This window comes from Giraffa tippelskirchi, chromosome 2, assembly GCF_054371585.1.
Source record: "Giraffa tippelskirchi isolate mGirTip1 chromosome 2, T2T-mGirTip1v1.2.pri, whole genome shotgun sequence".
In the NCBI taxonomy this organism is placed as follows: domain Eukaryota; kingdom Metazoa; phylum Chordata; class Mammalia; order Artiodactyla; family Giraffidae; genus Giraffa; species Giraffa tippelskirchi.
In genome coordinates, this window is record NC_137276.1 from 27,294,623 (window position 1) to 27,320,771 (window position 26,149).

General features: G+C 43.7%; 1 protein-coding gene and 1 long non-coding RNA gene across 4 annotated transcripts; one reads left to right on the forward strand and one right to left on the reverse strand.

The window, feature by feature from the left end:
• Nucleotides 1–37: 37 nt before the first annotated feature.
• LOC145527246 (uncharacterized) lies at nucleotides 38–21,567 on the reverse strand. Its single transcript, XR_014069590.1, has 6 exons — nucleotides 20,673–21,567; nucleotides 7,073–7,216; nucleotides 6,486–6,528; nucleotides 3,693–4,344; nucleotides 1,306–1,419; nucleotides 38–241 (listed from the first exon to the last, which is right to left on the reverse strand). It is a non-coding gene; the product is annotated as an uncharacterized LOC145527246 (long non-coding RNA).
• On the forward strand, nucleotides 16,657–24,074 carry LOC145527201 (steroid 17-alpha-hydroxylase/17,20 lyase). Of its 3 annotated transcripts, XM_081544813.1 has the most exons (9): nucleotides 16,657–17,004; nucleotides 18,590–18,728; nucleotides 18,934–19,163; nucleotides 19,925–20,011; nucleotides 20,401–20,616; nucleotides 20,933–21,102; nucleotides 21,563–21,666; nucleotides 22,165–22,391; nucleotides 23,857–24,074. In XM_081544813.1, the coding sequence occupies exons 1-9, from the start codon at nucleotides 16,708–16,710 to the stop codon at nucleotides 23,914–23,916; spliced, it is 1,530 nt and encodes a 509-aa protein (XP_081400939.1). In that variant the 5' UTR covers nucleotides 16,657–16,707; the 3' UTR covers nucleotides 23,917–24,074. The 3 variants fall into 3 exon arrangements, with proteins under 3 accessions (XP_081400939.1, XP_081400946.1, XP_081400935.1); XM_081544820.1 differs by lacking the exon at nucleotides 22,165–22,391; XM_081544809.1 differs by lacking the exon at nucleotides 23,857–24,074 and having other exon boundaries at nucleotides 22,165–22,598.
• The last annotated feature ends 2,075 nt before the right edge of the window (nucleotides 24,075–26,149 follow it).

The following is a 26,149-nucleotide window of genomic DNA, read 5'->3' on the forward strand; positions in this document are numbered from 1 at the left end:
CGTGGGAAAAGGAAGGGACGCATGCGTCTAGCGGAGGTTGCGCTTTACTCACTTTAATTTAAAATACTCAGTGGATATCCTGAAAAAGACGCGGCTCAGGGAAACATCAACGAAGAGGATGGAGGACAATTTCAGTAAACCTATGGTTTAAAATCAAAAAGTGTGATGGATTACAGTCCCAATTCTGCCGGTTAGTTGTTTGACTGCAAATTCTTCAGCGTTTGCATCTTGTGTTCCTCATCTGTAAAACAGAAATAATAAAATTAAATCTCCCAAACGTTCTGAGAATTGAGATCATTCAATTCAATTTTAACAAACATTTCGTGAACGAAACACCAAACACTGTTGGACTGAGGATAGAAAAATGAGATGCAGTCCTTGTCTCCAGTAAACTCCCAGGCTGAGGAGTCAAGTAAACAAACAGAAAATCCAGGAGGAAAAAGCCAACAGAAAAAACTGCGGCAAAGTCCACAAAACAGATAATTATAAAAGTAAATAAGATAGCCAATAGGTATGAAAAATGCTTAACCGCTCTAGTAATTTTCAATGATAAATGACCCCTTTGTTCTATTAAAGCAAACTGATTATCGCCTTGAAAAGAATTAATATCTGAAGTGTTTCGTGTAGCTGTTTCTTTTCAGGCCAATGCACCAGAGAGAGATAATGGTTCATTGGCAAATTTTGTTTAAAATCACCTGTACTAAATATCAACATTACTTTATCTTCCAGTGTCTATATTCAGATGTCTCTGATTCTTTCATTTAATTCTTGTTCTTAATCAACATTATTAAGGTATAATTTATGTTCAAATAACTACGTTCTTTTGAAGTGTACAATTTGGGGATTTCTCTGGTGATTCAGTGGTTAAGACTCTGAACTCCCAATGCAGGTGGTGCAGGTTGATCCCTGGTCAGTGAACAAAGGTCCCACAGGCCACACAGCATGGCCCCCCCAAATTTTTTTTAATGTACAATTTGATGAGTGTGATGGATGTGAATTACTACAACTATTATGATACAGAACATTTTCATCACTCCCACAAGTATCCAAGTGCCCCTTTGTAGTCCATCTATCCCTCCCTCTAGACAACAACAAACCTGCTTTCTAGTACTATAGGTTAGTTTGGGTTTCTAGAATTTTATATAAAAGGAATCATACAGGAAATACTTTCTTTGGCTTCTTTCTCTCAGCATAACAATTTTGAGAGTTATTCACTTAGTTGTGTGTATCACTAGTCTGTTCTTTTTTTTTACTGCTGAGATATAGACCGTTGTATCGATAGATCTATTTTGTTGATCCACTCACCTGTTGATGGACATTTTGGCTGTTTCCTTTTGGGGGTTATGATGAATACAGTCGCTATAAACATTCACATACAAGTCTTTATGTGAGTTTATTTTCATTGATCTTGGGTAATATCTGGGAATGAAATGGCTGGGTCATATGGTAAGTCTTTAACTTTTCAAAAAACTGCCAAACCATTTCCCAAAGTTATTTACCACTGCATTCCCAACAGCAGTGCAGGAGACTCCAGTTGCTTCACACCCATAAACTTACGAAAAGATCATTTGTTCTAGAGCCATGGTAACAAGTAGCCACCTGTGGTAATAAACTGGCCACTGACAGCTGGCTTCTATGATCCCTCTCCCCCAGTGTTCATGCCCTGTGTAATCCCCTTCTCTTACTTGTGGGCAGGACATATGACCTGCTTCCAAACAATCATATATACATAGGTGGTGGGAGATATGTGATTACATGTATGAAATTATGTGATTGCATTACATAAGATTGTAAGGCTCATCTTGCTGGAGTCTCTCCCTCTCAAGCTGTGAGGAAGCAAGTGGCCATTGGAGAACTTCATGGGGCAAAGAACTGCAAGTATCATCTATTGCCTAAGGGCTGAGCTCCAGGTGACAGCAAAAAAATGAGGCTCTCAGTCGAACAACCGAAAGGAACTGAATAATACTAACAGCCAGGCAGGTAGAGCAGCAGATCCTTCCCCTGTCAAGCCTCTAGATGAGAACCTGGCCACAATAACTGCAGCCTTCTAAGACCCTGCCGGAGAAGGCAATGGCACCCCACTCCAGTACTCTTGCCTGGAAAATCCCATGGACGGAGGAGCCTGGTGGGCTACAGTCCATGGGGTCACTAAGAGTCGGACACGACTGAGCGACTTCACTTTCACTTTTCCCTTTCACGCACTGGAGAAGGAAATGGCAACCCACTCAGGTATTCTTGCCTGGAAAATCCTAGGGACGGGGGAGCCTGGTTAGCTGCCGTCTATGGGGTCGCACAGAGTCGGACACGACTGAAGCGGCTTAGCATAGCATATCTAAGACCCTGCATGGCCCAGAAAAGCTGTCCTTGGATTCCTGACCCACAGACATGATAAGGTAATAAACATGTGTTGTTTGAAGCCACTACGTTTGTGGTAATATTGTTATGCAGCAATGGAAAACTAATAGAAAATCACCAGAACTTGTCTGAAATATGTTCAGTCAATGACAGCTTACCTCAGTGGATCCTTTTTGCAAACCAGGGTATCAGAATCTATGCATTGTCCTATGTTCAAGTTCACTGAGTCTTTTGTCTGCTTAAATCTCCTTTGAATCTCTCTAATGAATTTTTCATTTCAATTGTATTTTTTAGCTCCAGAATTTCTTTTTGGTTCTTTCTAAGTTTTCTGTCTCATTATTGATATTTCCATTTTGTTCACACATTGTTTTCTTGACTTTTTCCATATTTCCCTTTAGTCCTTTGGGCATCCTTAAGACAGTTACTTTGAAGTCTTTGTCTAGCATATCAGATATTAGGTCTTTCTCAGGGACAGTTTCTATTGATTTGTTTTATTCCTTTGAGTGCACCATACTTTGCTGTTCCTTAGTATGCCTTGTGATTTTTTTAGTAAACACTGGACTTTTGAGTTTAATAATGTGATAACTCTGGAAATCAGAGTGCAAAGTGAAAGAAGGGAGTCATAAAAGAACATATAGTATATGATCCCATTTATACAAAATGTCTAGAATAGGCAAAACCATGGAGACAGGAAGAATGTAGATCAGTGGTTGCCTAGGGCTGGGCTGGGGGTTGGCGGAAAATAGGAAGTGACTGTAGTGGGTGTGGGGTTTTTTTGGGGGGGGTGGTGAAAAGATTTTAAAATTAGATTCTGTGATGGTTACTTGAAGTCCTTAAACTGTACACTTTATGTGGGTGAACTTTACAGTATGTAATTTTTAACTCAATCAGTTCAGTTCAGTTCAGTCGCTCAGTCGTGTCCGACTCTTTGCGACCCCATGGACTGTTCAGTCCATGGAATTCTCCAGCCCAGAATACTGGAGTGGGTAGCCTTTCCCTTCTCCAGGGGATCTTCCCAACCCAGGGATTGAACCCAGGTCTCCCACACTGCAGGTGGATCCTTTGCCAGCTGAGCCACAAGGGAAGTCCTAACTGTAATGGATATAATGAAGGCCTAGAAACATGTAGAAGATACCACCCCTGACTCTGGCTAAGAACTCTGTCTCATGAAGGCGGGATCTTCGTTATCTATTGCTGCCTAACAATCACTCCCAAATTTAGTGGCTTAAAACCACTGCCACTTTATTGATTGTGATGCTATAGTTCAGAAATTCATCATGGGTGGTGGTCTGTGCTCCAGTGATGTTAGTTGGGCTTACTCAAGGGGCTGCATTCACCTGGTGGCTGGAAGGTAGGAGGTGGCCTCACTCACGTGTCTGTGGCCTTTGTCCTAACTGTCACTCAGGGTGCCACAGTTCTCCTCCTTGAGGTCTTTCTCTCCGCATGGCCTTCTCTCTAGCAGGATAGGCTGAGCTTCTTTACGTGGTAGCTGGTTTCCCAGATGGAGGAAGCTGTTGGGCTTCTTAGGTCCAGAACTGGCACAGCGGTAACTTCTGAGGATTCTGTTGATCGAGTCACAGGGCAGCTCAGGTTCAGGTAGAGAGGAAACAGACTCTGCCTCTTAATGGGAGGAGTAGTCCCGTGTCTGCAGGTTTAGGAGGAGTTGGTGGTACCTGTCTTTGCAGAAAATCTACCACAGGAGTCTGGGCAGTCACTTGACTCAATGTAAAATAAAAACAACTGAATTATACTGAACTTCAAATTGAATGCGAGCTGTCTAGGGCATCCACTTCTCCCCTATTGGAATGCGCACTCCATGCGGGCAGGGATTTTTATCTGTTTGGCTCATTATTTTATTCCCAGATGGACAGCAGTGCCTGGCTTTGATAGAGGCTCAGTGAGTATCTGTCTTAGGAAGGACTGCTTGGTGTGATGGTAACAGAAGGAGGATTGGTGTGGAGCCACTCCAGTAGAGAAGCTGCAGCAAGTCTGGGGAAAGAGTAATGGGTGTGAATTAGTGTCTCAGAGGTGGGGAGACAATGTTTATTCAGTATTCTACAACATGAACTGAGTCCGCCTATACCAGATGTAAGGGGGAAGGAAGAGCCCCTCCCTTGAGGAAGGGGATCCCAACATCTCAGTGTGTGACATGCGCTAAGTCATAGTCAAGAGCAGGGTCCTCTTGGGATAATGGAGGCTTCAGCACGGGCGCTTAGATGGGACTGAGCAAGGCGAGTATGGCAGAAGTGTGACTGAAACAGGCTGAAGACAACACTAAAAAATGATGGGTATGGGGTATAAGTGTGACTGAGAAAGTCCAGAGGCTTGAAAATAGTCACCTGCAAAATGTATTTATCAGATAAATGATAAGGATCTTCACTCTAAGTCCTTAAAACATGTAAGTTATGGGATGAAAATTAGATTTGAGACAGGTTCTGATTATTTGGTGCAAAAATTTTTGCATTAGTGACAAGAAGAGTGTCAAGGAAGCCCATTCATTTTTAGGATTGGTGAGTTAATTGACGGTGATTATTCACCTTAACGTAGTTTTGTAATGCTTTAGAAGTTTGCAAAGATCAATTGCTAAATACTTGTGCCGGGGTGAAAAACAAAAATAAAAGATTGCTAGTATATGGTAATATCTTCCTTCTCTCCCTGCTTCCGCCCAGGGAAATGATCTCAGCTCCTGTTTACGGTGAGTGAACCAGGAGAGGAGGTGGATAAAGGAGATGAGTGATTTGCTCTAGGAGAACAAAGGCTGACAGAGAGAGTACAAGGCAGGTTAGTTGGGGTAGAACTGGGGGAAGAAATCCATGGCTCTATCCCAGAGAGGTAGGACCTCATGAGGTGGTGATAGAGGAAGGGCATTTCTAGGTACTGGTGTCCTGAGTTGTTATAAGAATCCTCCTCAGAGAAAATGCTAGGGTTGTTTGTTTGTGGGTTTGTTATTGAAGTTTTGTTTGTTTTGCAGGTGTAAGTGTTGACAGTGTTATTAACTGCTATGCTGAAACTGGCATCAAGATAGCCCAGTCTATTGGAAATATTAGCTTCTTTGGTTCAACAATGGTTCAACTTCCAAGAATTATATGCAGTTGCCATTATTATCATTTTCCCTAAATTAGAGGACACTGAGGCTCCAGAGGGACTAAGACCGGAGGAGTCAGAGATGAGAGTGCATGAGCTTCTCTGTGAGGCCTCAGTGTGAAGGCCTGAACTATGGCTACAGATCATTCTGGAGGCATGTTGTTAGGAACTCACTGTGTGTACTACATTCCTTGATTTGGAAAATTGGAAAGGGTTGTACAAATTGGCCCCCAAATTCTCACTGTGGTCAGTGGTATTAATACTTTTGGATGTAAACCTGTGGATGTTCAAAAGCACAAACAAAAGTTAATGACACACATTCTATAAAAGTGCTTTTGTTCACTCACAAAGGACACCTCTAGGTCTGCAGTTCTTTAAAAAGTTTTGTTTACATGTTCTGAGAATTCTATCAAAATTGTGGTGCTTTTCCCAGAAGAATGTGCATATGCATACATGCAATGTGACATACAATTGTAGGGAGGATCTAGGTTCTGCAACCCACTTAGAGCATCCAGTGAATTCAGCTCATTTTTTGCTGACTTCACCAAGGTTGCTTGAATAGACTGAAATTATCTTCCATCATAAAATTCTTTGCATCTTTCAGACAGTTTTAAGCTTAACCCAAAAACAGCATGAAGGAAAGTAATCATTCCGTCTACAGTTAGAGACAAGATTCTTGAGTTCAGCATGGAAACCATGAAGGTGCTTTGATCAATGAGATTGTTTTCCAGGGAGGGAGGCTTTAATGACTTGTGACTGACTTCTCCTCAGTTGCTCCAGGAGCCACCTGTGAATGAGTCCTTTCAAAGGGGATGATAGGAGACGGGCCCAATTTTAATTCTGAACACTGAGTTTTATTAGGTAAACAGGAGTACTTTTCAAGTCCTCTCCCCTGAGTCACTTCTATGTAGATGAGAAAACCACTATCACTGAAGCCCTGGCAACATGTTTGGGATGAGCAGGGGAGAAACTTCCGTTATCTTTGTGGTCCTCTTGAACAGATCCTAAAGAAAACTACTCCCATCAGTGCATAACTTTTGTCTTACCTAAAAACTTAGCTGTGGTCTTCTTTTTTCTTCTATTCTTTTCCTGAGGATACTTCAGCAAAAATAAAAATAAAAAATTTTAATTGAGGTTTGTTTGTTATGCCAGGGAAGAAAAAATATTTGTTTTATGTGAGTTCTTATTTGAAGTGAGTCATGGCTAACTACGCTAAGATGAAACACTAAAGATACTTCGGGTTTTTGTTGTTTTTTTTTTAATGTCCTCTTCATTCATTTGTTAAACTCCAGGAAACCTAGTTCTTTGAAGGTAATTAGTGATGGTAGGAACAGTGTCATTTATAATAACACAGCCCCTTACATTTCAAGTCCATCGGGCTTTCAGGTGGACAGGGCACAAGGTCAGTAAAGAGGGTGAGGCGCGAACAAGCCAAATTCCCAATCTCAAACACCTCTCACCAACCCTTCATACTGAGTTTTATAATGTAGAGAAGCAATCTTTAGTGTAATCTTGAGCCCCTCCCCCTTTTTGATCTGTGAGGTGTGAGGGGGGTGTCTTAGTCCCCTCCTTAATGGGCAGTATTTTGAATGGTTGTTGAGGATGTGGAACTTTAAAAATCACTGAAATGTACCTTCTCATTTTTTTTATCATGTCCTCCAACCAAATGGAGAATTTGCATTATTGTTGGAGAATATGAAATCTCTCTCTTTTCAAGACTGAGCCTCATCAGGAAGGAAGAAACTATCCTCTGCCCTTCCAGGTTCTTCTGGCTGGTCTAAGAATTAAATGAGACAGATTACCAGGAGAAAATAAAATTTAACTTCATATATATGGGAATGCACACACATAAGAAGTCAGAGACTCCACATACATGAGACAGAAAGGTAAAAGGAGGTACTTATGCCATCCTGAGCTAAGGAATGAGGTAGGGGGTCTAGGTCTTCCAAGGACAGGAGAGTCATTCTCAGGAGATTAAGAACAGCAGATATTTAATAACTAGGTATTTGTTCTGTCATAAAGATGGGGCCACTTAGATAAATTTTATCTCTGGTAAATACTTTTTCTAGGAAAAATCTCCAATTTAAATTCTTCTAGGTAGTTAAGGAGCAGTGAATTTCCTAGAAGCAGTGAATTTCTCCTGAACCCACAGGATCACTATTACATTTAGTTCAAAATAAGTCTTGTGTAAGAGTAGCCCATTTGGGGGATACTTGTTCTGAACCCCTATCTTTATGAACCAAATTTGGTTCTGAACCAAATTTTTACGTTTTTCACTGTGGTCCTAGGATATTTCTAATTTTTCAAGAGTGGTCCCTTTTTATCACTTTGTCTCCCTTGTGAAATCCTAGATAAAATGGGATAGAAATAATCAATGGAAGAAAGTAAGACACTGATTAAAATAGATATTTATTTTATTATTTCTTTTGGATTACTTCCACATTTCCTATTTAAATTGTAGTATATGATCTTAGAATTTAAGCTGTGACAACTAATTATCTCCATTATGCTGATCTCCCACTTTCCATCATTGCTTAACTCTTAGAATTTTGATTATTTCTTAAATTTCATCATGTGTAATAAATCCATACTAACTTGCAATATTTGAGGAAGTAGAGAGAGGCCTAGACTAAACTAACTAGCTTAAAATCTTAAATACAGTGTTTTTCAAGGAATGTTATATTTTCATTTGTGTGTATATGTATATATAAAAACATAAATCACGTATTACCTAGCATGATCCTTAAGGAATTTGCAATTACCTTAGTCTTGGTTTTGCATGTAAATGGAAAACTTCTAAGTGCTTGAGGTTACTTTGAAAGAGTCCTTGATAGTTTAACCAGTAACCGTTAAATACTCTTATTTAGTAAACCTTTTTTGTTTTTCTCATAGCTAGGTTGAGAGTTCATTTAGCTCAGCTATATGAAGTATTACATTATTAAGTAGAGTGGAGCTGCTAAGATATTTTTAGAGAAAAGTCTACAGTGCTCTCCATATACATGTGCATTTACATGACTATTACATCTACTACTAGCAATGATGTGTATGTGCATGTGTATTGTGGACAATTTGAGGACATGATCTTTGGGTATAAACTAAACTAAGCTTTCTGAGGTCAGGAGGCATGGCCCTTGGCATTCTTCTTCCAGTGTAAACATATCTGCAAGAGACTTTGCTTGGTGCCCACCTTAGTTGGGGGCAGCCTTTATGAGAAGCAGCTCCAGTTCCTTTCTGCCTTTCCATCTGGATGCTAATGAATGGGAGGGGAGGCTGTGTTGGGGGAAGGCTGGGAGGTTGAACTGTGCACAGTCTGCCTTCTTATGAGTGGAAGTGTGACTTCTCACCTGTTCCTGATTCTCTTGCTGCCACACCATAAGCATAGTAGTTAAGAGCACAGGCTTTGGTGTCAGCCCTGGATTTGAAACTTGGCACTCTCATTTTCCAGCTTGAACAGATCTAGTGAACAGATCTCTCCAAGCTTCATTTTCCTGATCTAGAAAACAGGGATCGTAATTACACCCTCACCACGTATATATGTACTCTTGGAAGGAATTTTTACCCTGGCAAACAAGTGATTCTTGCCTTACTATTGAGTAGATCAGCTTATCATCTACCTTACACAATCAGCCTTTCTGAAAAAGGCTGTTTTGACTAAAGGTACAACCAGTCCTCTGCAACCACCTGTTCCACAGCCACAGATTCAACCAAACTCATATAGATGACATTCGTGGGGAAGAAAATTCCAGAAAGTTCTAAAAACCAAAACTTAAATTTGCTGTAGGCCAGTGACTATTTGGAGAAGGCAATGGCACCCCACTCCAGTACTCTTGCCTGGAAAATCCCATGAACGGAGGAGCCTGGCGGGCTGCAGTCCATGGGGTCACTGAGTCGGACACGACTGAGCGACTCCACTTTCACTTTTCACTTTCATGCCCTGGAGAAGGAAATGGCAACCCACTCCAGTACTCTTGCCTGGAGAATCCCAGGGACGGGGGAGCCTGGTGGGCTGCCGTCTATGGGGTCGCACAGAGTCGGACACGACTGACGCGACTTAGCAGCAGCAGTAGCAGTGACTATTTACATAACATTTACATTGTATTGGATATTATAAGTAATCTAGAGATATTTTAAAGTATACAAGAGGATGTGAGTAGATTCTATGCAAATTCTATGCCAATTTATGTAAGGGACTTGAGCATCTGTGAATTTTGGTAACCATGGGAGTCCTGGAACCAACACCCCATGGATACTGATAGACTACTGTTTGGGGGGATTTTTGTTTTAATTTTGAAATGGTAGCTTTATTTTTTACAAGTTAATTAAAATGTAAATGTTTTCATAAACTAAGATTTTTCAACAGTCAGATGATAAATGTATAACTGATACCTAAGGATGAAATGGGCTTTGCAGGTTGTTCAGTTGGTAAAGAATCTGCCTGCAGTGTAGGAGACCCAGGTTTGATCTCTGGGTTGGGAAGATCCCCTGGAGAAAGAAATGGCAATCCACTCCAGTATTCTTGCTTAGAAAATCCCATAGACAGATACTGTCCATGGGGTAGCAAAGAGTTGCACATGCCTATGTGACTAACAAGGATGAAAAAGAAAATATACCACCAGACCTGGAGTGCTGCAGTTCATGGGGTCGCAAAGAGTCGGACACGACTGAGTGACTAAACTGAACTGAACTGAACTGAAATGAGATAGCCCATATTATACACAGCAAATGTTCAATAAAGTTATTATTATTTTGCCAAAGTGTTAGAGAGATTGATAAGAAACAGAAGTAGCAATTCTTTAAGGTGGAAGAAAGGAAGTGATAAAGTGGAAATTAAGAGAGATAGAACTTAAAGTTCTCCAATTCCTTAGGTAAAAGGAAAGCTTATCTGCTGAGCATGAAAGGAAAGGGGTGGAGAATGGGACTTGAAATTCAGAGTAATTGAAATGAAAGGAAGGATGACAATCCTTGGATTTGAAGTGAAGAAACTGTAAGGATGGGAAGTTGAATGATTATCCTCTAAGGACTGTAAAGTCCAGCATGATTATGGCAAGAGAGGAATCATGTAAGCCTCATGCCCAAAATCTAGGCTGGGAACTGCAAAGGAGCAAGAAATCGCTTTCAGAGGCGGAGGTGTAGTGATCTGGAATCTGTGGGCAGTGAAGAGAGTATCAATTCCATTGCTTTACCTGGACACCAGGAGATAGTGAAGGACAGGGAAGGCTGGTATGTGCTGCAGTCCATAGAGTCTCAAAGAGTCAGACACAATTTAGTGACTGAACAACAAACAACAACCTGGACAAAATGTGTCTTCATTCAAAATGAGAGCAGGGGTATCAACTCACACCCATTAGAATGGCTGTCATCAAAAAGACAACAAATAACAAATATTAGTGGAGAAAAGGAAACCCTTGTGCACTCCTGGTGGGAACATAAATTGGTGCAGCCACTATAAAAAACAGTATGGAGGTTACTCAAAAAATTAAGATACCATTAGATCCAGCAATTTCATTCCTGGGAATTTATCTGAGGAAAACAAAAGGACTAATTAGAAAAGATACATGCCCTATGTTCATTGCAGCATTATTTATAATAACCAAGATATGGAAGCAACCTAAGTGTCCAACAATAGATGAATGACAAAGAAGTTGTGATATATATATACAAGGAATACTACTCAGCCATTTAAAAAGTGAATGAAATCTTGCCATTTGCAATGAAATGAATAATGGATGGACCCAGTGGGTATTACGCCAAGTGAAATAATCAAGCAGAGAAAGACAAATTTGGTACTATTATTGCTTATCTGTGGAACCTAAAACACAAAGCAAATGAACAAGCATAACAAAAGAGAAACAGGATTATAGATACAGAGAAGAAGCAGGTGGTTGCCAGAGGGAAAGGGAGTAGGAAGAGGAAAGAAATAGATGAGGGAGATTAAGAAGTACAAACTTCCAGCTGCAAAATATATGTCACAGATATGAAATGTACAGTGTGAGGAATTTAGGCAATAAATACGTATTATCTTTGTATGGTGATAGATTGCGATTAGATATCATGGTCATCATTTTGAAATATATGTAAATATTGAATCACTAAATAAGGAAAGTAAGGAAGTATGATTGTTCTAGAAAGAGAGAATACCAGAGCAGGCAGGGGAAAATTTTCGGAGAGAGGGAGAGAAGAGATGGGAGGATAAGTGAAGGAGGAGACTCACAAAGCAAGATTAGGGTAGGGCTAAGTGAGGATATAGGAATCCCTGAGTCAATGATGAAGTCACTGTTGTAAGATGTTAATGCAAACTATGAATCCTCTCTCCAGAAAAATATATATTTATATGTACATGCAAATGTTGCACGCAATCTCAGGAGGTCACAAACTCCATAGACACCCCAACTTTTGAAAGTAAATTTTTTCTTCATGTATATTTTATTACTTTAAAATTTTTTATTTTATGTTGGAGTATAGTTGATTTACAGTGTTGTGTTTAAACTAAACTTTTCAATGAAGTATAAAGTACAGATGAATAATTGGTGTCCCACTTGAAGTGAACTTCCCTGTGTTACCAGAAACCAGATCAAGAAACAAAACGTCACCTGTCCCTCAGAATCCCCACCTTTCAGCCATGAACCATCCTGCAAGGATGACCACTATCTTGACTGCTATAACCATAGACTAGTTTGATCTGTTTTTGAATTTTATATAAGTAGAATTATACAGGATACATTCTTATAAGTCTGGTTTCTTTACTCAATATTATGTTTGGGCAGTTCATACATATTGGTGTATGGAGCTGCACTTCATTTGTTCTCATGTCTATATCATACTCCACTTTATGATGGATGACAGTTCATCCATTCTACAATCCATAAATATTTGGGTTTTTCCTGGTCTGGGAATATTATAAACAGTGCTGCTATGAGCACTCTTGGACATGCCTTTTGATGAACATATGTGCACATTCTGTTGGTTCAACACGTAAGAATAGAGTTCCCAGGTCATAAGTTCTAGTAGATAATGGGTCTTATGTTTTTTGACAAGGAACAAGGAAAACAGGGATGCAGGGGAAGCGGAATTCATACACGCTTTCAGTCTGAATCCTAGTATAAAGTTATACATGTTTTGCATTGATCATTTATCCACACTGAGAATGAAATAAGACCACAAGAATCAAAGACTTGATGAATAAACCCAAGGAGAGATTCATTGAAAAGATTAAGAAAAGTTCTGACAAGTCAAGAAAAAAATAGAAAACAAATTTTAAGAAATATTAAATGCCAAATGGACTCAAGAAGTCTTAAAGAGTTGAGGAGATCAATAATTACTGAAGAAACTGGACAATAATGTTAGAGAATTCTCTCTCCCCAAAAGTGGTAGGGCCCGCCACTTCTCACGGTCACCTTTCTTTAGAGCTTCAAAAAATAGATAATTCCCATGCTATTTAATCTGCTTTAGGACATAGAAAAAGATTGAAAATTTCTCCAGTAACTTTACATAACTAGCAAAATCACAATATTAAAACTTGACAATCCATAAATAAGAAAACTACAACCCACTTTTTCATATGACTAGAGATGCAACAGAAAGAAGATACTAAGTAAATTACAAAAAGAATCCAATTCTGTATTAAAAGACAGTTCTTTGGATAAGTTAGTATTATTCTAGGGCTTCCCAGGTGGTGCTAGTGGCAAAGAACTTGTCTGCCAGTGCAGGTGATATAAGAGATGTGGGTTCAATCTCTGGATCAGGAAGATTTCCTGGAGGAGGGCATGGCAACCCACTCCATTATTCCTGCCTAGAGAATCCCATGGACAGAGGAGGCTGGCAGGCTATAATCCATAGGGTTGCACAGAGTTGGACACGACTGAATCAACTTAGCATTCTAGGAATGGCAGGATACAAAAAATCTACTAATATAATGCACTTAATAATAATAAAGTATTTGTCAGAGTCTTTAAAAATATGTATACATAGCCTTTGACCAGCAATTCCACTTTTTTGGATTCTATCCTAAGAAGATTTAACAGTTATATCCAAAGTTTTCACCACAAGGCTATTCCTTAGTGTTGTTTATATCAACAGCAAAGACAAAAATAGAAACAACCTAAAATGTTCAATAATACATAATATAGGGTCCATTAAGCTATGCTCTATATATTAAATACATATGACAATGAAATAATATGCAGCCATTAAAAATAATGCTGTAGAAAAGTTTTTAATAATATAGAAAACTATCCATGCCAAAAAATGTATATAACATCATTAAGTTAAAAAACATATTTGAAATTTTTATTTTTTAGCTATCTGCATTCTCCAGATTTTTTGCAATTACCATGTATAACTTTTATAATATAGTGATAAGGATGTGAAGCAACAATTTTTAAAAATTCCTGTTTCTTGTTTGTGTTTGGATGTGAAATACCAGAGAATCACCTTGGCATTTGCTTGAGGAACAGAAAGTCCTTTCATTTTTCTCTACCAGCTGGTTGACCCCACTTAGGGCCCTGCTTGAATCATAGGCCTCACCACTTCCCACCCAGCTATCAAACGTTATACAAGATTTCATCCAGTCTACCTAGCACTGAGGCCAGATTCGCCGTCCACCGTGACCCTGTTACTTTCCTGCTATGGAACTTTCAGTAGCTCCCCACCCTCCCTAGCTTTCCAATTCAGGCCTCCAGAGCCTGATTCAATGTACCCGTCAGATCTTATTTCTCAGGGAGTGCCCCTGGCACACCCACTTCATGTCTGCAATCAAAACCATCTCACACACTGTGCCTCTTCTAGCTTCCATGTGTTTGACTCCGCTGCTCTCCCTTCCAACAGTGCCCCTCCTCCCCTCTCCCCCTGCCTCTGCCTAATAAGTCACCCTAATCTCTTCTTCAAGGCTTAGCTCAAATCCCCTTGCTTACATGAAGACTATTCCAGCTCATACCTCTGACTCCAAATGGCCCTAAAAGTCTGAACATTTGAACTGTTGAAGTCGTGGGCAACGAGCCAGTCTGCTTTACAAGGCCTTGTGGATTCATCTTTATCCTGAGTTCCCTGCCCTGCTGCCTTCCTGCTTAATTCCAGCAGTCCTTATACAAGTCCATACTCTTTAAAGTACGGACACTGGCAGATCACCTCCAGAGAGGGGCAGAAATTCCATCTCTCACCTTTGTGAGTCTCACTCAGTGGGTCATGGTTACTCGCCTGAGGACCTACCTCCTCTATGATGAATGACACCAGGAGTCACCCTGGTGATGACTGACACTCTCTTGTAACTGTGCCTTTACCTGGTATTGTCGAATCATTGATAAATACTGACTGAGCCACTGAAGGTGTACAGCAGAAGATGAGGATTTTGTTTGTTAGGAAGATATACTAATAAGAACTCAGAAAAACGCGGAAGGCCATTTTGACACAACAATGAGTTGGGTAAATACTGAATGAGCATGCACTTGCTGTCAGGCAGCACTTTTACATGCATTATCTTAGTGAGTCACGACAGCCTTTAGAAGTATATTCCAGGGCTTCCCTGGTGACTCAGCGGTAAAGAATCTGCCTGTCAATGCAGGAGACATGGATTTGATCCCTGATCCAGGAAGATCCCACATGCCATGGAGCAACTAAGCCCATGCACCACAACTACTGAGCCTGTGCTCTAGAGCCCAGGAGCCGCAACTACTACCCCATGTGCAGCAACTACTGAAGCCTGCATCCCCTGTGTTCCACAAAGGAAGCCACTGCAAAGAGAAGCCTCCCCACTGCAACTAGAGTAGCCCCTGCTACCTACAAGTAGAGGAAAGTCCGCACAGCGATGAGGATCCACCGAATAGTAAATTAACTGATGAAAAATAAATAAACATTAAACTTTACAAGAAAGAAGTACATTCCACTGTTATTCCCATTATAGAGGAGGAAACTGAAACTTAAAACGGGTAGGTAACCATAAAATTACTATAGGACCCAGCAATTCCACTTCTAGGTATTTACCCCTCCAAAATTGAAAACAGGGACCCAAATAAATACTATGTATATGCTATGGACATGAACACCCATGTCCATAGCAGCATTATTCACAGTAGCCAAAAGTGGAAACAATCGAAGTGCCCATCAACTGATGAATGAACAAACAAAAGGTTGGATATCCACTTAATAGAATATTGTTCAGTCATAAAAAGGAATGAAGGCGACCTCCCCTGTAGTCCGGTGGCTAAGATTCTACATTTCTAATGCAGAGGACTCAGGTTCAATCCCTGGCCAGGGAACTGGAACCCACATGCTGCAATGAAGACTGAAGATCTTGAGTACTGCAACTAACTCCCAGCACAACCAAATAAACAAATATTTAGAAAATGAATGAAGTTCTGACGTATGCTACAAAGTAGATGAACCTTGAAAACATTATGCCTAGTAAAACAAGCCAGTCACAAAAGACCAAAAGTTATATGATTCCACTTATGTGAAATAGGCATATTCACAGAGACAGATTAGAGGTTACCAGGGACTGGGGGGAGGGGGCAGGGGGAGTTACAGCTTCCTGGGTATACTTTCTGTTTGGGGTTATGAAAACAGTTTTGGAAGTAGACAGTGGTGATGGCTGTACAACACTGTGAAGTATATTCAATGCAACTGAATTGTACACTCAAAATGGTAAACTTTATGCTATGTATACTTTAACATACTAAAACTTTTCAAGTCATATAGCTAGAAAGTGGTTAAGCTAGAATTTGAGCCCAAACCCATCTGACTCTAGGGCCCCTGCTCTCAACCCAAGGATTTCACTCTCCCTGGCAAAAGCAGCAAATGAAGAATGAAGAGAACTGGATTCTTGTCATCACCATCTGTGTGACTTGATACAAGCCTGACCCTGGGGGGCCTCATTATCCTCAGCTGATAAAAGTGGATAGCTGTCTGTTGATTGTGATTTCAAAACAGAGAGTCCCGAGCCATGATTCCTGACCCAGATATCATTTGCTTCTGGCCCACTGTGGAGACGTTGATGGACAGTGAGCAAGGGACAGGGACTAGCTGTCTGCACCCTTACCTAGCCCCTCCCCTAGGGGTTTGCCCTGGCATGGAGCCAGCTCTTTAAAGAAGCCTCCTCTCCCCTCCCCATTCTGGGAGAGGACTCCTGGCTGTGCTCCAGGATAAACTTCCACAAGGCGAGCAATAACATAAAGTCAAGGTGAAGGTCAGGGGAGCCCTTAAAAAGGCCTTCTTGCACCCTAAGGTGGCTGAAGCCACTCCACGGTTGTTTGTCCTGCCTGCTGCCACCCGGACACAATGTGGGCGCTCTTGGCTGTCTTTCTGCTCACCCTCGCCTGTTTATTTTGGCCCAAGAGCAAGCGCTCTGGTGCCAAGTACCCCAGGAGCCTCCCATCCCTGCCCCTGGTGGGCAGCCTGCCGTTCCTCCCCAGACGTGGCCAGCAGCACGAGAACTTCTTCAAGCTGCAGGAAAAATATGGCCCCATCTATTCCTTTCGTTTGGGTTCCAAGACTACTGTGATGATTGGACACCACCAGTTGGCCAGGGAGGTGCTTCTCAAGAAGGGCAAGGAATTCTCTGGGCGTCCCAAAGTGGTAAGCAAGCCTCTCATCCCTCCCCTCACCAGCTCCTGGGCACGCTGAGCTCTTCAGCCAAGGCCATGCCTGCAATGCCCCTTCCAGGTCCAGCAACCTGTGATTCTTCCAAAAACAGACTGGTGGGGCTGTGGGTGGGGAGTGACCCCTCAGACCTCACCCAGCTTCTAAACTAGGCAGGAAGAATTAAAGGAAGACTTTATTTTCTGGGTTTCTCTGGAGGTGGGACAGGGTGGGGGTGGTGGTTAGAGGGGGTCAGGGAGCCCTTACAACATCATCTCTCTGAGCTGAAAAAGTGAAAGTGTGAGCCTCTCAGTCTTGACCAACTCTTTGCGATGCCATGGACTAGCCCACCACACTGCTCTCTCCAGGCAAGCATACTAGAGTGGGCTGCCATTTCCTACTCTGGGGGATCCTCCTGGCCCAGGAATCAAACACAGGTCTCACTCATTGCGGGAAAGTTCTTTACCATCTAAGCCGCTTGGGAAGCCCAAGAGTCTAGCTCTCTGAGCCTAGACTACCATGATTCACTGAAAGAGTGTATGTAAAGCACTTAGCCCAGTGCTGGAAGTTCTCAATAACTAGCCTTGATGAACGCTGTTCACATGGAAAACGGGTTAGTGATTCCTGTCCTCCACAAAAACTTGTAAGGGAGAAGTACCCTGATTCTTGGAGGGCTGGGATCACTATTTCCCTGGAGCATCCTCAAGCTGCCCCAGCCCTGGGGAGCTGCCTTTGGGAGCACTTTCAGGGAAGATGCTGAAGATTCAGACTGTCGAGCTTTCTGTTTGCTCCTGGGGGCAGAAGGGAGTGGGAGCTAGTCATCCAGGAACACTGCCGGCCTCCGACACAGCACCTGGCTGCTCAGTACTCCCTTGAACGTCCCAGGCAAGGCCTCCTGGCTGCTCATCTTTGATCAGACTGAGGGTTGACTCTTTTTTCCCTGGGCCAGTCAGCCTGCTCTGTAGGCGAACTACTGTCTCCCATCTCTGCTGGGCTTCTTCTCTCCAGGGCAAAGAGGAAGGAGGCGGCTAGTCTGATGGGGCCTGCAGATCCAGGGATAGGAGAAGGGAGGTTTGGGGGGACCTGTATAGTTTCGGGGGTCCTCTGGGCAGAAGCAGCTTGGCCCAAGTCCAGGCTGGGTGGACAAGACATGTGCGCTCTCCCGATGTGGCCCTGTGGTGGGCACATGGCTGGCAATGGAACAGGGAAGTAAAGGGGGATCAGCTGCTGTGCCTTTAGCAGCCCTCATCCCCAGAGGACAAAGGGAAGGGCAGGGGCCTGGCGTGTCCTCAATCTCTGCTCCTGCAAGTTTTGAGAGTTCATCCCATCACAGCTGCCTCACTCTGTCATTGATCTGAACTATCTAATTCAGGGTTGTTCTTTCTCCTCACTCTGTCTCTCTGTTGGAGCTGGGAGTGTCAGGCCATAGGTTCTGTCCTACCAAGGCCTTGCAGTCAGGGTGGAGTGAAGCAGGGAGCGCTACAAGGAGGCTGTGCAACAGGTACCAGCCTCATTCCCCTCGGTGAGGGTGGCTGGATGGTGTCTGAGTCCTATGTCCTATGTCTTTTCCTGCTTTCCAAAGGCCACTCTAGACATCCTGTCAGACAACCAAAAGGGCATTGCCTTTGCCGACCATGGTGCCCACTGGCAGCTGCATCGAAAGCTGGCACTGAATGCCTTTGCCCTGTTCAAGGATGGCAACCTGAAGTTAGAGAAGATCAGTGAGTGCCTGGCTGGCCCTGGGCTGCAGGAGCATGAAGAGGGTTGGGGAGGGGAAGGGTTCTGGGTACCTCCATTCCACATTTTCTTGGTTACCACTGCCATCTACTGGACATCTGCTCTCTGTCTTAAATTAAGATGGAACTGATCGAGATGGGGGTGAAGTGATGGGTCAATACCCTCCCTCACACCCCTCTCTCCCCTCAGTTAATCAGGAAGCCAATGTGCTGTGTGATTTCCTGGCCACCCAGCATGGAGAGTCCATAGATCTGTCCGAGCCTCTCTCTCTGGCGGTGATCAATATAATCAGCTTTATCTGCTTTAACTTCTCCTTCAAGAATGAGGATCCTGCCCTGAAGGCCATACAAAATGCCAATGATGACATCCTGGAGGTTCTGAGCAAGGAAGTTCTGTTAGACATATTCCCTGTGCTGAAGGTGAGGATGGGGCCAGGGCCTATGGGCAGACCTCAGCAGACCTTGATAGTATCCCCAGTTCCTTCCTCTTACAGTTCACTCCAGACTCACCTTTTTTTCTGACTACCTCAATCACAGTGACCTCTACCTCCTCTGACTCTTCAAAACCCTGCTGCTTCTCTACATAAAGAGGTGTAGCTTTTAAGTTATGCATTCTAACACTCGTGATAATGTTGTTGGTGGTGTTGTTTAGTCACTCAGTCGTGTCTGACTCTTGTCCCCCACAAACTGTTACCCGCCAGACTCCTCAGTCCATGGGATTTCCCAGGCAAGAATAGTGGAGTGGGTTGCCATTTCCTTCTACAGGGCATCTTCCCAACCCAGGGATTGAACCCACGTCTCCTGCATTGCAGGCAGAGTCTTTATGCCATGTGCCAGTACCAACGCTCCACACGCATTAATCATGCATTCCCTTTGGAAGTGGGTTTTATTATCCCCATGTGGATGAAAATACAGGCTTCAAAAGTTAAGGAATTTAATCACGGCTTTGGATTCAAGTCTGTGTTACTACTGAGTAAATTCTGAATCAGTGCTAGATGTTTGATTGAAGAGGGAAGGGGAAGTGGAGGTGACTCCTTTCTCCCTTGTTTGGAATTGTCCTGGTTTTCACTGATGGTCCCATTCTGGGTCCCTATCCTGCCTTCCATTCTGGCTGAAGGTTGGGGTTAGAGTGGGAACTCGCCAGGGACGGACAGGTAGAATCTAACATTTCCACTTTGCAGATTTTCCCCAGCAAAGCCATGGAAAAGATGAAGGGTTGTGTTCAAACGCGAAATGAATTGCTGAATGAAATCCTTGAAAAATGTCAGGTAGGTGATAGGGCAGAAGAGATGACGAGTTAGGTGGAAAGTGGCAGGAGAGCAGGGTTGGGTCCATTTGGGACAGTGTAGGATCTCCAGCACCTAGCAGAGAGCCTGGCATGTAGTAGGTGCTCAATAAAAACTGACTTAACTAATAAATAGGAGTAGAGAAGGGAGGACCTGAAGAGGATCCTAAAAGGGACCCATCGACCCACCAAATTTAAAGACGGCCCAGTGTTTTCTCCATTTCTACAAGTTCATGGGTCCTGACTAGCCTCACTCCACTCCCTCATGTCCAAGTGGAAGAAGCCTTTGTGTCTATAGTCTGGGTGAGAGTATGGCAGGGGTTGCAGATGGGGCTCCTTCCTCATCATCGTCTCCTAATCTCACCCAACCAGGAGAACTTCACCAGCGACTCCATCACTAACTTGCTGCACGTACTGATCCAAGCCAAGCTGAATGCAGACAATAACAATGCTGGCCCAGAGCAGGATTCAAAGCTGCTTTCAAATAGACACATGCTTGCTACCATAGGCGACATCTTCGGGGCTGGTGTGGAGACCACCACCTCTGTGATAAAGTGGACTGTGGCCTATCTGCTACACCATCCTCTGGTGAGCTTCTCTCTACCTGAGCCTTCCCAAGCGTTCTTGAGCCCAGACACACTCACCTCTGCTCCAGAGAAAGGGAGAGGCAATACCCTCGGGATTTCTTTGCAGGATGACTGGGCTGCTGCACCCTTTGTCCAAGCAGTGGTTGGCTCTGGCCCTTGGATGGAGCTGCCCCATCTTCTGGAAGCAAAGCCGGGGTTGTAGAGCCACCACTGGGAAGGGTCCGGCCCCTTTTGGATGTGACAGTAGGATTCTTCTAAGCCTTTGCTTCTCCTGGGCTGATACACCCTGGTAACCTCCACCCTCTTCTGGCCCTCAGTTAAAGAAGAGGATCCAGGATGACATTGACCAGAATATAGGTTTCAATCGTACCCCAACCATCAGTGACCGGAACCGCCTTGTCCTGCTGGAGGCGACCATCCGAGAGGTGCTGCGAATCCGGCCTGTGGCCCCTACGCTGATCCCCCACAAGGCTATCATTGACTCCAGGTGTGCCTTCCCTCCCAGGAACATCCAACCCACCTGGTCCCCCTCCAACATCTGACCGCTCCAGCTGGCTGGTCAACCTACAGTCAACCACTGACAATCGATTATCCTACCCACAGCCCTACTGACCAGTGTGTCTGCTACCCACTGACACCCTGGGAGACATGTGCTCCTACCCAATCCAAAAGCCGCAACACACACACACGCTCATGCACACACGCACCAGCTCAATATGCACACCCACAGGCCCTAACAGACCCACAAGTGTTCATCCTAAGTGCTAGTCAGGAAGAGAGGGCTGGATTCATATTCAATCTGGCAGAAGCTGAGGAGAAGATGCAGGAGTGGGCATGAGGGAGCAAAGGACTCATTTCCCCAGGGCAGGGACAGCGGAGACTTGAGGCAGAGCAGGTGGGGAAGGACAGTACTCCAGACCCTCTTTTCCTCTCCCTCTCTGGGGCAGCATTGGCGACCTTACCATTGACAAGGGCACAGACGTGGTGGTCAACCTGTGGGCACTGCATCACAATGAGAAGGAGTGGCACCAGCCTGACCTGTTCATGCCCGGTGAGTCCCTGTTCTGTCCTGCCCCCCCAGCCACACAGCCCCCTCTGTGCCCACCTCTCCCGCATTGCTTCCCTTCTGCCAAGCTTCCTACTAGAAGACTCCTGACTCCCACTACATGGACCCATTGACACGCCCAGCCTACCCTACACTTACCCAGACTCTTCACAGCTGGGATTCCCACTCTCTTTCCCCAACTGCAAGCCTCCTCTTCTAAGAAGGCCTATAGGCATATGACTCCTGTGAAGTCGGCCCCTCTCGTGTTGGATGGTGCCATTTTCATCTGTGTAATACACCTTTTCACCCTTCCTGAATATTCCACCTTCTCTGTGTGATTAAGGGCTACCTGAGAGCAGGGCATTTATCTCTTCTAAGATTGCCCCCCCCAAATAAGGCTGTCCACCTTCTCAGACTGGGGCTCCCCAGGCAGGGCTGTGTCCTCCCCCTACTCCTCTACTGACACTGGCCCTGGCCCTGGCTGACACCTCCTCGTGTCTGCAGAGCGCTTCTTGGACCCCACGGGGACGCAACTCATCTCGCCATCATTAAGCTACTTGCCCTTTGGAGCGGGACCCCGCTCCTGCGTAGGTGAGATGCTAGCCCGCCAGGAGCTCTTCCTTTTCATGTCCCGGCTGCTGCAGAGGTTCAACCTGGAGATCCCGGATGATGGGAAGCTACCCTCTCTGGAGGGCAACGCCAGTCTCGTCTTGCAGATCAAACCTTTCAAGGTGAAGATCGAGGTCCGCCAGGCCTGGAAGGAAGCCCAGGCTGAGGGTAGCACCTCATGACTCCACCCTGTGTGACCCCCACCACACAGAATTAGAGGAGCTCACCCACCCTTTCCCACCATTCCTTCTTCCTCCCCGCCTACTCTGCCTTCTTTCCTAGCCTGCAGCCCTGGCAGTGATGTGCATAAAACAGTTTCTTTCTCCAAAGGTCCCTGAGCAGCTCATTCATTTGTTCACTCGTTTCTTTCAACAAGTATTTTCTTGAACACCTACTATGTACGACTCACTGTCCTTGGACCCTCAGGCTCCTTGGCCTCATGAAACTTAAAATTCTAGTGAGGGTTGACAAATGAACATTTCCGAGATTCATAAGTGCTTTGGAGTTAGTTTGGAGTCAATTATACTGGGTGCTGATGATGTGAGGGGAATGGCCAAGGTGGGCATGGCCACTGTGAATGGAAGGATAGGGGAGGCATGAAGACTTGGGGGAGGTGCCCCATGCTGAGGGAGCAGCAGGTAAGAGGCTCAGGACACTGGCCATTCTTTTACCCCTGGACACTTACAAGGAAAAAACAGTTCTCCCTTGAGGTATCCTGGCAATCCCTCATCACTGGCTTCTTCTGCCATAGAATAAATGCACCGAGAAGTATGCCATCTTCCGCAAGGGCTGGTGCAAAGCTGAGGGACAAAATAGCAGGTAGCATGTGATAAAGCAAGTGGCACTCAGACAGAGCAGGAAGGCAATTCTACTATAGTGTCTCCACAGCTGGTCAGGAAGGCAAGTCCTTTCCTTCTGTATTAGCTGTATCCCTGTCCCTCCTGTTTGAAAGCACGGATTGCAAACTGCTCGCCCATGGGCTACAAAGGGCCCACTACTGAGTTCTACGTCCACGTGGTACCTTTGTTTTACAATTAAAAAAAAAAAAGAAATTAACTGTCAACATCTTAAAATGAAAAGGATTCATACAGAAATTCTGATTTCCAGCTTCTGAAAATCCCAGGGCCATATTAGATAGGGTCACAGACATACATGGCCTTAGCTCCACCTCAGCCTCCCCAAAACCTCTACTGTCCAAAAACTCCATCTGCTTGACTCAAGCATGTCACTGCCTACCCTCTGTGGGCATCTGATAAGCTCCTCCTGCTCTCCAGTTCAGTAATACCCCATTCATCCTCTCTCTGAGGTTAAGGCCTGCTCAGAGGCCCAAATATAAATGGCAGACATCTGAACTCTCTAGACCGAGGCTCCAGCTACATCTTACACATGCCATGCAAAACAGGTACCTAGACAAAGAGGAGGGTCCCTCTTCACTGACTGAGGGGAATACCTCTAGCCAGTCAGGAAAACCTCCCGCCACAACACTCAGGAAATGAGACAGAGAACCAAGTTCCGCCCAGTGCCTGTGTTTATCAAGCATCTGGCTGGGTGTTTTTACCCATTTAACATATTCCTCTCTTTTTATAGGAAACCAGGAAACCGAGATTCAGAGTGATCACACAGCTAGAACAAGTTTTCTGGATCTAAAGCCTGAATTTTAGTGGAAAAAAATCTGAATGATTAGCAGTTATCCTAAACTTTCATGCTGTATGCTGACAGGCACAAAAATGACAGATAAGACATGGACTTGGCGTTTGAGGAACTTTGTAATTAGTAAACTGTTAGGTTAAAAAAAAAAAAAAAAAGCTTCTGTTTCAGTTCTTATTGCTGAAAATCTTCCGAAAATATTCAGGTTCATTTGGTGCCTCAAATATAATCCAATCAACACAATTCATTCCTTTTTTTTTTTCCCCAATAATGTGGAAAAGCCTCAGGGCCATAATTTGAAACAATGATGGTTATATTCACAACACACATATATCCAGTCAGTTTATATAATACACATTTATACAGGACTCAAAAGCTTTTCAAATTTCTTTAACAGTCAGCCTCACGTTTGAGCCTGCCAGCCAGCACCAAGAGATCAGAAGTGCTACCACCCTTAGCTTACAAAGGAGGAATTGACACCTAGCCTAAGGCTGCAGATGACAGCACTGAGACTGTCAAAACTCTGATCTTCTGACTTTTGGTTCAGTATTCTTTCCATGACTGGGCTCTAGCTCATCAAAGTCTTTGTTTTACCTTGAAAATGGCTCTTGATCAAATCAAATAATCACTTCTTTGCCCAAAAAGAGATGCAGTTTTCAGGGGATATGAATTATTGAAGGTACATGTTAACTTGTTGCTGATGTACTTTGAGAAAGATTCACGACAGTTTCACTGGACAGTGAAGGACACATGGGGTCTCAGAGCCCTTCTGCACTTGAAGCAAAATTCTAAATTTAACCTCATTTTTTTTCTCAGTAGTTCCATCCCACTGCACCAGGCTTTTGGTGGGAGCAAAAGGAATATTAATAATAATGGGACTTGTCTCGTGTGCCTGACTGTCTAAAGACCAGTGCTCAGCCACTCAGTCACGTCTGACTCTTTGCGACCCTATGGACTGTAGCCCGCTAGGCTCCTCTGTCCATGGGATTCTCCGGGCAAGAATACTGGAGTAGGTTACCGTGCCCTCCTCCACTAGAGACCAGTAACAGAGATTTATTGCCAATAAAAAGTTCAAGGAAACCACTGGCTTCTACCTCAACAAAGGTTACATTAAAAATGTTACCCCTGTGTGAACAGATACAAGACTTTTTAAAATCTTCAGAATTCAGAGGCTTTCTTCAAGAGATTGAATAACCTTAAAGAACCTTCTGAATTTTAAGACCTGACATCTAAAGATTAAAAGAGACATCAGATGATTTAGAAGAAGGGGAATTTAGTATCTGCCTTTTCTGTTATCAAAGATAGATTATAATGCAATAGTTAGAACTGGACATGGAACAATGGACTGGTTCAAAATTGGGAAAGGAGTACGTCAAGGTTGTATATTGTCACCCTGTTTATTTAACTTCTCAGCAGAGTACATCATGTGAAATGCCCTCCTGGATGAAGGGCAAGCTAGAACCAAGACTGCTGGGAGAAATATCAACAACCTCAGATACGCAGATGACACCACCCAAATGGCAGAAAAGTGAAGAGGAACTAAAGAGCCTCTTGATGAAGGTGAAAGAGGAGAGTGAAAAAGCTAGCTTAAAACTCAACATTCAAAAAACGAAGATCGTGGCATCCGGTCCCATCCCTTCATGAGAAACACATGGGGAAACAATGGACACAGTGACAGATTTTATTTTCTTGAGCTCCAAAATCACTGTGAATGGTGACTGCAGCCATGAAATTAAAAGACGCTTGTTCCTTAGAAGAAAAGCAATGACAAACCTGGACAGCATATTAAAAAGCAGAGATATTACTTTGCTTACAAAGGTCCATATAGTCAAAGCTATGGTTTTTCCAGTAGTCATGTATGGATATGAGAGCTGGACAATTAAAAAGCTGAGTGCCGAAGAATTGATGCCTTCAAACTGTGATGCTGGAGGAGACTCTTGAGAGTCCCTTGGACTGCAAGGAGATCCAACCAGTCAACCCTAAGGAAATCAATCCTGAATATTCATTGGAAGGACTGATGCCGAAGCTGAAGCTCCAAAACTTTGGCCGCCTGATGCAAAGAGCCGACTCATTGGAAAAGACCCTGATGCTGGAAAAGATAGAAGACAGGAGGAGAAGGGGACAACAGAGGATGAGACGGTTGGACAGCATCACCGACTCAATGGACATGAGTCTGAGCAATCTCCAGGAGAGGGTGAAGGACAGGGAAGCCTGGCGTGGTGCAGTCCATGGA